This window comes from Pseudophryne corroboree, chromosome 3 (assembly GCF_028390025.1).
Source record: "Pseudophryne corroboree isolate aPseCor3 chromosome 3, aPseCor3.hap2, whole genome shotgun sequence".
Classification (NCBI taxonomy): domain Eukaryota; kingdom Metazoa; phylum Chordata; class Amphibia; order Anura; family Myobatrachidae; genus Pseudophryne; species Pseudophryne corroboree.
This window is the reverse complement of record NC_086446.1, coordinates 106032039-106043105: the sequence shown is the minus strand read 5'-3', so window position 1 is coordinate 106043105 and position 11067 is coordinate 106032039. Positions and strand designations below refer to the sequence as shown.

At 44.4% G+C, this 11067-nt stretch overlaps 1 protein-coding gene across 1 annotated transcript in view; it reads right to left on the bottom strand.

Annotated features, from left to right (window-relative positions):
- Positions 1–4640: 4640 nt before the first annotated feature.
- Positions 4641–11067, bottom strand: part of TCIRG1 (T cell immune regulator 1, ATPase H+ transporting V0 subunit a3) — a 57759-nt gene continuing 51332 nt past the window's right edge. Inside the window, exons 19-20 of the mRNA XM_063958377.1 lie at positions 5578–5749; positions 4641–5014 (exon numbers count right to left, since the gene is read on the bottom strand). Coding sequence (XP_063814447.1) covers positions 4939–5014; positions 5578–5749 — 248 coding nt within the window. The 3' untranslated portion in view covers positions 4641–4938. The remainder of the gene's footprint in view (positions 5015–5577; positions 5750–11067) is intronic.

Here is an 11067-nt window from a genome sequence, read left to right as displayed (position 1 = left end):
CTAAGAGCGATTTACAATGCTCTAAGCCTGGCAAAACCCCTGCTTCAGGGTCGGCCGGTGTTGATCCAGTCGGACAACATCACGGCAGTCGCCCACGTAAACAGACAGGGCGGCACAAGAAGCAGGAGAGCAATGGCAGAAGCTGCAAGGATTCTTCGCTGGGCGGAAGATCATGTGATAGCACTGTCAGCAGTGTTCATTCCGGGAGTGGACAACTGGGAAGCTGACTTCCTCAGCAGACACGATCTACACCCGGGAGAGTGGGGACTTCATCCAGAAGTCTTCCACATGATTGTGAACCGTTGGGAAAAACCAAAGGTGGATATGATGGCGTCTCGCCTCAACAAAAAACTGTACAGGTATTGCGCCAGGTCAAGAGACCCTCAGGCAATAGCTGTGGACGCTCTGGTAACACCGTGGGTGTTCCAGTCAGTGTATGTATTTCCTCCTCTGCCTCTCATACCCAAAGTACTGAGAATTATACGGCAAAGGGGAGTAAGAACGATACTCGTGGCTCCGGATTGGCCAAGAAGAACTTGGTACCCGGAACTTCAGGAGATGCTCACGGAAAATCTGTGGCCTCTACCTCTAAGACGGGACCTGATTCAGCAGGGACCGTGTCTATTCCAAGACTTACCGCGGCTGCGTTTGACGGCGTGGCGGTTGAACGCCGAATTCTAAGGGAAAAAGGCATTCCGGAAGAGGTCATCCCTACACTGGTTAAAGCCAGGAAGGAGGTGACTGCACAACATTATCACCGCATTTGGAGAAAATATGTTGCGTGGTGCGAGGCCAGGAAGGCCCCCACGGAGGAATTTCAATTGGGTCGATTCCTACATTTCCTGAAAACAGGATTGTCTATGGGCCTCAAATTAGGGTCCATTAAGGTTCAAATTTCGGCCCTGTCGATTTTCTTCCAGAAAGAATTGGCTTCAGTTCCTGAAGTCCAGACTTTTGTAAAAGGAGTACTACATATACAGCCCCCGATTGTGCCCCCAGTGGCTCCGTGGGACCTTAATGTAGTTTTGGATTTTCTCAAATCCCATTGGTTTGAGCCACTCAAATCGGCGGATTTGAAATATCTTACATGGAAAGTAACCATGCTACTGGCCCTGGCTTCAGCCAGGAGAGTGTCAGAATTGGCGGCTTTATCGTATAAAAGCCCATATCTGATTTTCCATTCGGACAGGGCAGAACTGCGGACGCGTCCTCATTTTCTGCCTAAGGTGGTGTCAGCGTTTCACCTGAACCAGCCTATTGTGGTGCCTGCGGCTACTAGCGATTTGGAGGATTCCAAGTTGCTGGACGTTGTCAGGGCATTGAAAATATATATTTCAAGGACGGCTGGAGTCAGAAAATCTGACTCGCTGTTTATACTGTATGCACCCAACAAGCTGGGTGCTCCTGCTTCTAAGCAGACGATTGCTCGTTGGATTTGTAGCACAATTCAACTTGCACATTCTGTGGCAGGCCTGCCACAGCCTAAATCTGTCAAGGCCCATTCCACAAGGAAGGTGGGCTCATCCTGGGCGGCTGCCCGAGGGGTCTCGGCATTACAACTCTGCCGAGCAGCTACGTGGTCGGGGGAGAACACGTTTGTAAAATTCTACAAATTTGATACCCTGGCTAAAGAGGACCTGGAGTTCTCTCATTCGGTGCTGCAGAGTCATCCGCACTATCCCGCCCGTTTGGGAGCTTTGGTATAATCCCCATGGTCCTGACGGAGTCCCCAGCATCCACTAGGACGTTTAGAGAAAATAAGATTTTACTTACCGATAAATCTATTTCTCGTAGTCCGTAGTGGATGCTGGGCGCCCATCCCAAGTGCGGATTGTCTGCAATACTTGTACATAGTTATTGTTACAAAAAAATCGGGTTGTTCTTGTTGTGAGCCGTCTGTTCAGAGGCTCCTACGTTGTCATACTGTTAACTGGGTTCAGATCACAAGTTGTACGGTGTGATTGGTGTGGCTGGTATGAGTCTTACCCGGGATTCAAAATCCTTCCTTATTGTGTACGCTCGTCCGGGCACAGTATCCTAACTGAGGCTTGGAGGAGGGTCATAGGGGGAGGAGCCAGTGCACACCACCTGATCCTAAAGCTTTATTTTTGTGCCCTGTCTCCTGCGGAGCCGCTAATCCCCATGGTCCTGACGGAGTCCCCAGCATCCACTACGGACTACGAGAAATAGATTTATCGGTAAGTAAAATCTTATTTTTTTTAAACAACAATGTACAATAAACCCAGTCGAGTAGTGGACAGTACTGTGACTTATACTGTGCAATTTATATTGATAGAATATATTAAGGTATACTGTGTAAATTAAACAGATAACCCTCACTAAAGTATAGAAGGACACTATGCCCCCAAAGTATACTTGCTGTTAGGTGACCCCCACTGAACAAGTAGGTTGAGTAGTAGTGAGCCAAATAAGTGTGTGAGCCGCGTGTGTGCACAGCGTCCTCCGTGCTGCCTCTGGAGAAGATGGCGCCCCGGAGCTCTGTAGACGCTGGTTGGAGTGCGTACGCAGTAGTGCAGGGCGGGAATCCGTCCCCTCTGCAACTGACGTACGTGCCGGGTCATCTCTGAGAAGGCGCGCCGTAGCTGGAAGTCCCCGGCTCTTGCGCGCCGCTACATACAGCGGCTCCAAGCGCCCCCCCCCCCAGGGAGTGACTCACCGTCCCAGACACCGGACTAACCCGTATACCAGTAGCAGGGATCAGTAAAGCCCTTGCTACTTTGTACCACCCCACATCCCCGGGGGAAGGGGAGGGTGGGAGGTGAGGGAAATATTGTCCTGGTGATTAGTGTGGTGTGCCACAGTAGGCACACGGAAAAGTATATCAATAAATGAAGAATATAAAGCATATGAAGCATATGAAGGATAGACCAATACTGTCAGAGACAGATTGTGTCTATCCTGTACCTTCTCACTGCCGAACTTCTCCTAGAAAACAGGAATCAAGCCCCAGTGACCGTTGTGTGGTGGCTTCCAGCGGCAGAATAGAGTGGGAGCTCTTATCTAACCCCACTCTAGTAGTACCTGTCACCTGTATACAGGGACTAGGCACACCAATAATAAAAGGATAAAATAATAAAAAAAACAAAAACCTAACTAAAATCTTCAGAGAGAAAATCTGTGTCTGTACTCCACAGGCACAAAACTAAAACTGAGGTGCTGGCTAGGCAGGAAGGAGATGGGAGGGGTTAGAGGGGGGAGGAGTTAGGTTTTTAATAGTTCTGTGCCAAACTCCACAACCACACACCTCTAACCCACAAGTAACGGCGCAGCGTGCCCCAGATGGATGACAGAGATATAAAATAAAAATAAATTCTCATTCAATATTTGTGCCATATCCCCCCCCCCATACTATAGTTCTATTAACCCCAATGTATGAAGGAGGGGTCCACAGCAGATATCCCTGATATCTTCCGGCAGTCCCTAAAGGGTGTAAAAGCTTTTGGAAGAGAATAGGAGAGGTACCCTAGTCTCTACATAGGAATATGAATATCCTTTCAAAGAAATAAGGATCAAATAGGGTTGAGGTTATCTAAAGGTAAAAAACAAAAAAAGGAGACAAACTAGACGGGCTTAGTGGTTCTTATCTGCTATAAAATCCACAAGAATACTGAAAATCATTAAACCCTATTCTAATTTGTATCCCAAACTCAGGGATATTAAACAAACAAAAATATGGTGAAATTATTATTTCAACATCCTATGCACGTTTAGGGCCTCTGCCCATCACCAGGAACAGGGGCAACGATGGGCAGAAGTCTGAAACGTGCGTAGGTTGGAGACATTAAAATAATGATTTGACTATATTGAATCGTCTGAGTGCCACCTTTTACTGGAGTTTGTATATGGTTTTATTGAAAAAGTCAGGTGGGGTCTCGGGCAAATGCAGCATAACATAATATATATTTGTTACAGCACTCCAGGTGGCAATACACTGCCACAGCTGCACAGAAATAGGCAATGGTTCAGTGCCCTTAAAAATGTAAGGACTTCTAGAACATAATGAACAAACTATGAAGGGGGAGAAGCATCAAGCCATGGAGATAAAGTGGGAGAAATAAAGTACCATCCAATCAGCATCTATCATTTTACAGGCTGTTCTAGAAAGAGGACAGGAGCCGATTGGTTGGTACTTTCTTTCTCTCCACGTTTTCGTTCTCAGAGGCTTGATACATCTCCACAATATGACATTTATAGTGAATCAAGTTTTCATTCAGAAAGTTGGCTGAACATTTAGCAAAGTTTAAACAGTTCAGATGATGAGACGTTAAACCTCCCCATATAACTAGTTACTCATGTTCCTTAAGTCACGTACTTTATTTTCTTTTAGGCATAACATATAGTCAAGTCAGTTGACTGCTCATTAGTAATGACTGAAGCATATTCTTTGCAATTTTAAGAGCAGGGTCCTTCCCGTACCGTAGTTTTCATGTCTGCATCTATTTAGCGTGTCCCTGGTTTTTCATGCCCTGTTTTCCTCACTGTGGCACCATTGAAATCAATGACAATAATGGTAGTATACGCACTGTGGTTCCCCTGTAGTACAAAGTAGTAAGACTACTGCACAATATACATCATGTAGACTTTTAAAGAACCACCAAAGGCTACTTTTACAAAAGACCAATGCTTAAAATGAATTTATTTTGTGCAACTAAGTACACTTTACCCCAACACAGAAATGCCCATAATCACAGTAGCTAAACGTTTAAAAAAAATGATGGAGGGAACTTGTGTTACACCCGCCCCTCCACCCCAAATATCTGCATAACACCAGTCATAGAAATATATATCCTTTTTTTTTTGGCTGCAGTAGAACAAATATTGGGAATGCTGAGGCACCAATAGATCTGGATCCTTCTCCCTGGACCACCAACCCTGCTGAGTTGAAGTTTTGGAAGAAAAAAACCAAACCGCTCTCCATCAGTAAATATCGTCAAAGCAAAACGGTGTAAACTTGTATCCAGTGCCGGAATAGAATTTATTTTGAAACTCCACCCTACAGGAGAGAGAGAGAGAGAGAGAGAGAGAGAGGCTGTAAGTGATGGAATGCGGAGGTGGTATTCGCATGATAATTATGTCCCCCCCCTCCCCCCCTCCATTCAGAGACACGCGGCTTCTAAACTCTGGGTTAAAGGAGTTTTGACATTAAAGAAATAGAGTACAGCCTCCTCCACAATGGGGGTAGTTCTGAGTTTATCGCAGCAGGAACTTTGTTAGCAGTTGGGCAAAACCATGTGCACTGCAGGTGGAGCAGATATAACATGTGCAGAGAGAGTTAGATTTGGGTGGGTTATTTTGTTTCTGTGCGGTTATTTTGTTTCTGTGCAGGGTAAATACTGGCTGCTTTATTTTTACACTGCAATTTAGATTTCAGTTTGAACACACCACACCCAAATCTAACTCTCTCTGCACATGTTATATCTGCCTCCCCTGCAGTGCACATGGTTTTGCCCGACTGCTAACAAAGTTCCTGCTGCGATCAACTCGGAATTACCCCCAATATACAAATCTTTATTTTCTTAGGTGTAATACCACTTGCAAACGAACTCAGAGACTTACCAGTGTAGACGGAGGGCATGTAGAAATGCAGAGAGTCCTTCCATGATCAGCAGTATAGCCACCGACAGCACAGCAAAGGCGGCAAAGATGGGCACAAGAACGATACTCCATGTGTACCCCACACTGGAGAATCCCCAGCGCATCACCATTTGCCACAGAACTTCTGACAATTCTGCCAGGTGGAGAAAGAAAGAATGAGAAAAAGGTCTAACCTTGCGTGCCATCCCCATCTAACCAGTTATTATGTATAGAGTTCAGACCCGGCCCTAGACTGTATAGGAAAATACCCAGGAACATGGGGGGGTGGTGGTAGAGACCTGATGGCTGGAAACACAAGGGAGGGGGGGGGGGGGGTACAGACCTGATGGCTTGAGACACAAGGGGGAGGGAAACGGACCTGATGGCTTGAGACACAAGGGGGGAGGGGGGGGGGGACGGGACAGGTCCGATGGCTGGAGACACAAGGAAGGGGGACAGACCTGATGGCTGGAGACACAAGGGGGGGGGACAGACCTGATGGCTGGAGACACAAGGGGGGGGGGGGGGGCAGACCTGATGGCTGGAGACACAAAGGGGAGAGAGACCTGATGGCTGGAGACACTAGGGGGGTTAGAGACACTAGATGGCTGGAGACACACGGTGGGAGAGATTTGATGGCTGGAGACAGAGATACCCTCTGCCTCCCCAGTCACCCACTGTCATCAAGCCTTGCTCATTCAGTGAGGCCACGCCTCCTTCTCAGGTGCGAGCAAAGTGATCAGCTAGAATCTTGCCTAGGGCATCAAATTGTCAGGGCCACCTCTGGATAAGTTAATGTGTTGCTGATATATAGAGCAACATTATTTCAAATTTGTAGAAGATGAAAAAAATAAGTAAAACTACTAATGACCATTATTAATACTGCGCAGAACAATATGTTGTGTGTAAAATTGAGGAGACACATCTGCCACCCTCTTTCGTTGCTTCGTAATATATACAGGATCATTCCCTTCCCCATATAAGGTCACACACATTCCTTAGCTCCTAAGTACTATATTGCAATAGGATTATTACACATCAATAAGAGCTCTGTATGAAAGCTGCTTTGGGAAAATAAGTCAAACAATAGCACCTCTACTGAACGATGAGCTCCACAAACAGTATGACCGTCATAGTAATTGGGTCATGAAATAGGAACCATATCTATATAATAGGTAAAAAACAGAGTTTTAGGAAAATTCTTAGTGCGCACTAATATAGCAGCTGGACACACCCCCTTCAGTAGAAGGTTCCCAATTCCTTCACCCAGTGGTGTACATGCAAAAAAAGAAATATTTGAAGGGGACTTATCCTGCGCTTCTTGATAAGATCACCGTCACACTGGGCTCCCAGAAGTGTTTGGGCTCATGTGGATGGCATATAAAAGAGAATATCGTATATAGTGACGTACAATTTTACTCATCCATATAACAAATAACGATACAGTAACAATATACACAGGTTAAAAACATTCCATATTTGGCATAAAAATAGCAGCAATGGTTAAAAATGGCTCAATGGCCTGGACTGGATTAAGAGGAGAAATGGAGAATTACCAGAATGATTTGAACTGCATAAGCAGTTCAAAAACAGCTTGCGGGTTTTTAGTGGGACAGGGGAACCCGGGAATCCCCTATACCTCGCTGTACTGCACTGGTCAGTCCTCCGGCACTCCTCAGCTCACTGTCCTGTCTCCACCAACGCGTTTCAACCTCATACAGAGGTCTTTTTCAAGGTGTAAGGTGATTTAGTATGCTGCTGAAAAAAAGATCTATTTAAAAGTCCTGTGGCCAATCACCTTTCGGCGGCCGCAGCTGGACCCTATCTTGATGATTGTTCCACTCTGTCCCATGTTGTGTGGCTCCACCTCTCATTTCCTGTTGACGTTTGTTTCTATGACAACTGGGTTTCCTTCACTGGATGTGATCGGGTAGTGGCGTCACGTCACTTCCGGTGACGGACGTCAACGCTGTTCATTGTTTATATGTTTAATTAGATTTCCTTCAGTTCAGGTAGCTTCTAACCATCGGATGGCATAAAGTCATATCCATTTAGAGTGTGGAAAGAGAGAGTGGGAAGTGTGGGCAAAAGAGTCTCTTTACCTCTTTCTTAAGAGGCGTCGCGTCACTTCCGGTTACGGACATCGGCGCAAATCCTGTATTAAAATGTAAATAATATGTACAATAGAGTGAAATTGTGTCATAGTGTTAATCGTTAAAATTACAATACATCATCTACTCTACAGGTAGTAATGATCCCAATCAAATAAAAACAATAAAAAGGGGAACAATAAAAGATTATTTTACGAGACTTATGACTAGAAATTCTATTTTTTTGTTGATATTAATTATGCAGGTAATTTTTTAATGAGAATAGATATGGGTAGGACTGGATGTCCAAATGGGGGGAATAGAGGGGAAAAAAAGGGTTAGGGGCCTTGAGGACACTCCCTGATGTTGTAAATCATTCTTATAGAAACCACTTAATTTCGAAGTCGCTGTTCAGACCATCAGGTTTCAACGTCCCTAGCTCATATATTGCTCTCATCTCGGCTTTTGCCAGCTGGGTCGCTATATCTTTGTGTCTCCAATCTCCTTTTATATGCTTTAAGCCGCAGAATTGTCTAATTCCATTGCAATTGCTTTGATGGGACACGCGGAAATGTTCTGACAGGGCGTGGGTGGTCAGGGATTTCTTAATATTCCTAAGATGTTCTCCCAGCCTAGTTTTGAGGGGTCGGGAGGTTCTCCCCACATACCACAAACCACACCCACACTCAATGGCATAAACCACACTGCTGGTGTTACATGTTATAAAGTCCAATATCTTAAATTGTTTTTTATTTATGGTCACTTCCGTGATTTTACTGCCTGAGCCTTTGATACCTCTACATCCCAAGCAGCTGCCGCATCTAAAAAAGCCCTTTGACTTCACAGTGTTCATCCTTTTTGCTGGTGGTTGGGCGCTCTTAACCAGACTTGATTTGATGTTTGGAGCTTTCTTGTAGATGCATTTTGGTCTGTTTGGCAAAAGGTCTCCTATGATTGGATCTTTCTTTAAAATTTTCCAGTGCCTCTTGAGTGAATTTTCCAAATATTTATACTGGCTGCTGAATGATGCAACGAATGACCACTCGAAATTCTTCATGTCAGTCTTCTTTTCTTCATTCATAAAGAGGTCTTTTCTGTCAATGTCAGATACCTTTGTTAGAGAGCTGGTTATTTTTTCTTTGTTGTATCCTGATGACTCAAATTTGTTATACAGCCCTTGTGCTTGTTCTTCAAATACCCTCTGTTTATTGCAATTCCGTCTCACACGTCTGAACTGGCCCCCTGGGATCGAATCTAGCCAGTTCGGATGGTGACAGCTGGTTGCATTGATGAACACACCTGAATCTGTGGGTTTGATATAGTTTTTGGTATTCAAACCATTTTCATCGACCCATACCGTGATGTCCAAAAAATTCATAACCTGTTTGCTGCTTTCAAAAGAGAATTGTATGTGTTTGGAATTTGTATTTAGATACATGCAGAAATCATTTAGAATTGTCTCATCGCCTCTCCAGACGAAGAATACGTCGTCGATGTATCGTTTCCAGGACACCAGGTACGCCCCAAAGGGACAGTGGTTCCATATGGTTTCTTCCTCCCACTGTCCCATAAAGATGTTGGCATAACTTGGGGCGAACCTGGTGCCCATGGCTGTTCCAATTTTCTGTAGATAAAATGTGCCGCTGAAAGAAAAATAGTTGTTATCCAGGATGAATCTAACTCCGTCTTTCATGAAGTTTCTGAGGTCTGTGGGCATCGTGCTGTTCTCCAATGCCTGGTTGAGGGCTGCTAGTCCATCTTCATGATCTATGATGGTATAAAGCGACTTCACATCCGCTGCCACCATGATGTATCCTTCTTTCCAATCCAGACTTTCCAGATTTCGTAAGAAATCTGTAGTGTCTTTCAAGTGTGATGGGTATTTTGATGCCAGTGGTTGGAGATGGAAATCCAGATACTCTGATAGGTTTGCTGTTACCGAGTCAATGCCCGATACAATCGGTCTGCCTGGTGGTTTGACCGGGTCCTTGTGTATTTTCGGCAATACATACAATACAGGAATCACCGGATCTTTGTTGTAAATGAACTGAACCTCCTTTTCTGTTAAGGTACCAAGCTCTCCATATTTTGTCAGGAGAGTGTCCAATTTCGAAAGGATGTTTGTGGTAGGATCTGTTTTGAGTTTTGTATATGTTTGTCCGTCTCCCAATTGCCTAAATATTTCCTGATCGTATTCTTCTTTGGACATGATCACCACTCCTCCCCCTTTGTCTGTTGGTTTGATAACCAACTCCTCATTTTCCTTTAATCCAATCAGGGCTTTCCGTTCTTTCATTGTTAAATTATGCCGATGTAATTTAGTTTCCATTCCCTTTATGTCATCTGATACTAGTTTTAGGAAAGTTTCTATGAAATTGCCCCTCATGTGGGAAGGATTAAAAATTGACTTGGGTTTGAAGGGAGTAGTGGGTATGTTATTTGTTTCTATAGGGGGGTTACACAGACCCCCAACTCAGACCATTGAAATGGAGAGACATAGACAGACAACATCACAATCAGAACTATGAGTCACGAAACAGGTATATAGAAACACCTAGATGGAGGACGAAACATAGATCATCACAATACAACACAAGGGACACAAGGTACGAAGAAGAAGTGGGACACAGACTGAGAGATATGAACAACAGATTCGGCCCATTAGAGGATCAGGATGCTCCCTCTTCATCGCCTTTTTTAGGGAGAGGACATCAAAAACGATATTTAAGATAAAAACGAGAGGCACCAGGGGAGGGAATCGAAATAGAAAACAAAGACCGAGACGGAAAAAGGCGAAACTGAAAAGTACCAGCAAGGAAGGGGGACAAAATGGAACAGAGAACATAGGAGGAAAGATGAAAATCTTCAACCTCAGCAAACATATTTTAGCAAAAGAAGAGATCTCCGTTCTCGAGAAAGGCCTGAAGTTCGCGCCCTCGCTACCCCTGAATAAATTTAACACATACGTGGACCTAAACAAATTTGTGCGGAAATTGAGCCTAAAGAAGTTCTTTATCAGTAACCCCCCTATAGAAACAAATAACATACCCACTACTCCCTTCAAACCCAAGTCAATTTTTAATCCTTCCCACATGAGGGGCAATTTCATAGAAACTTTCCTAAAACTAGTATCAGATGACATAAAGGGAATGGAAACTAAATTACATCGGCATAATTTAACAATGAAAGAACGGAAAGCCCTGATTGGATTAAAGGAAAATGAGGAGTTGGTTATCAAACCAACAGACAAAGGGGGAGGAGTGGTGATCATGTCCAAAGAAGAATACGATCAGGAAATATTTAGGCAATTGGGAGACGGACAAACATATACAAAACTCAAAACAGATCCTACCACAAACATCCTTTCGAAATTGGACACTCT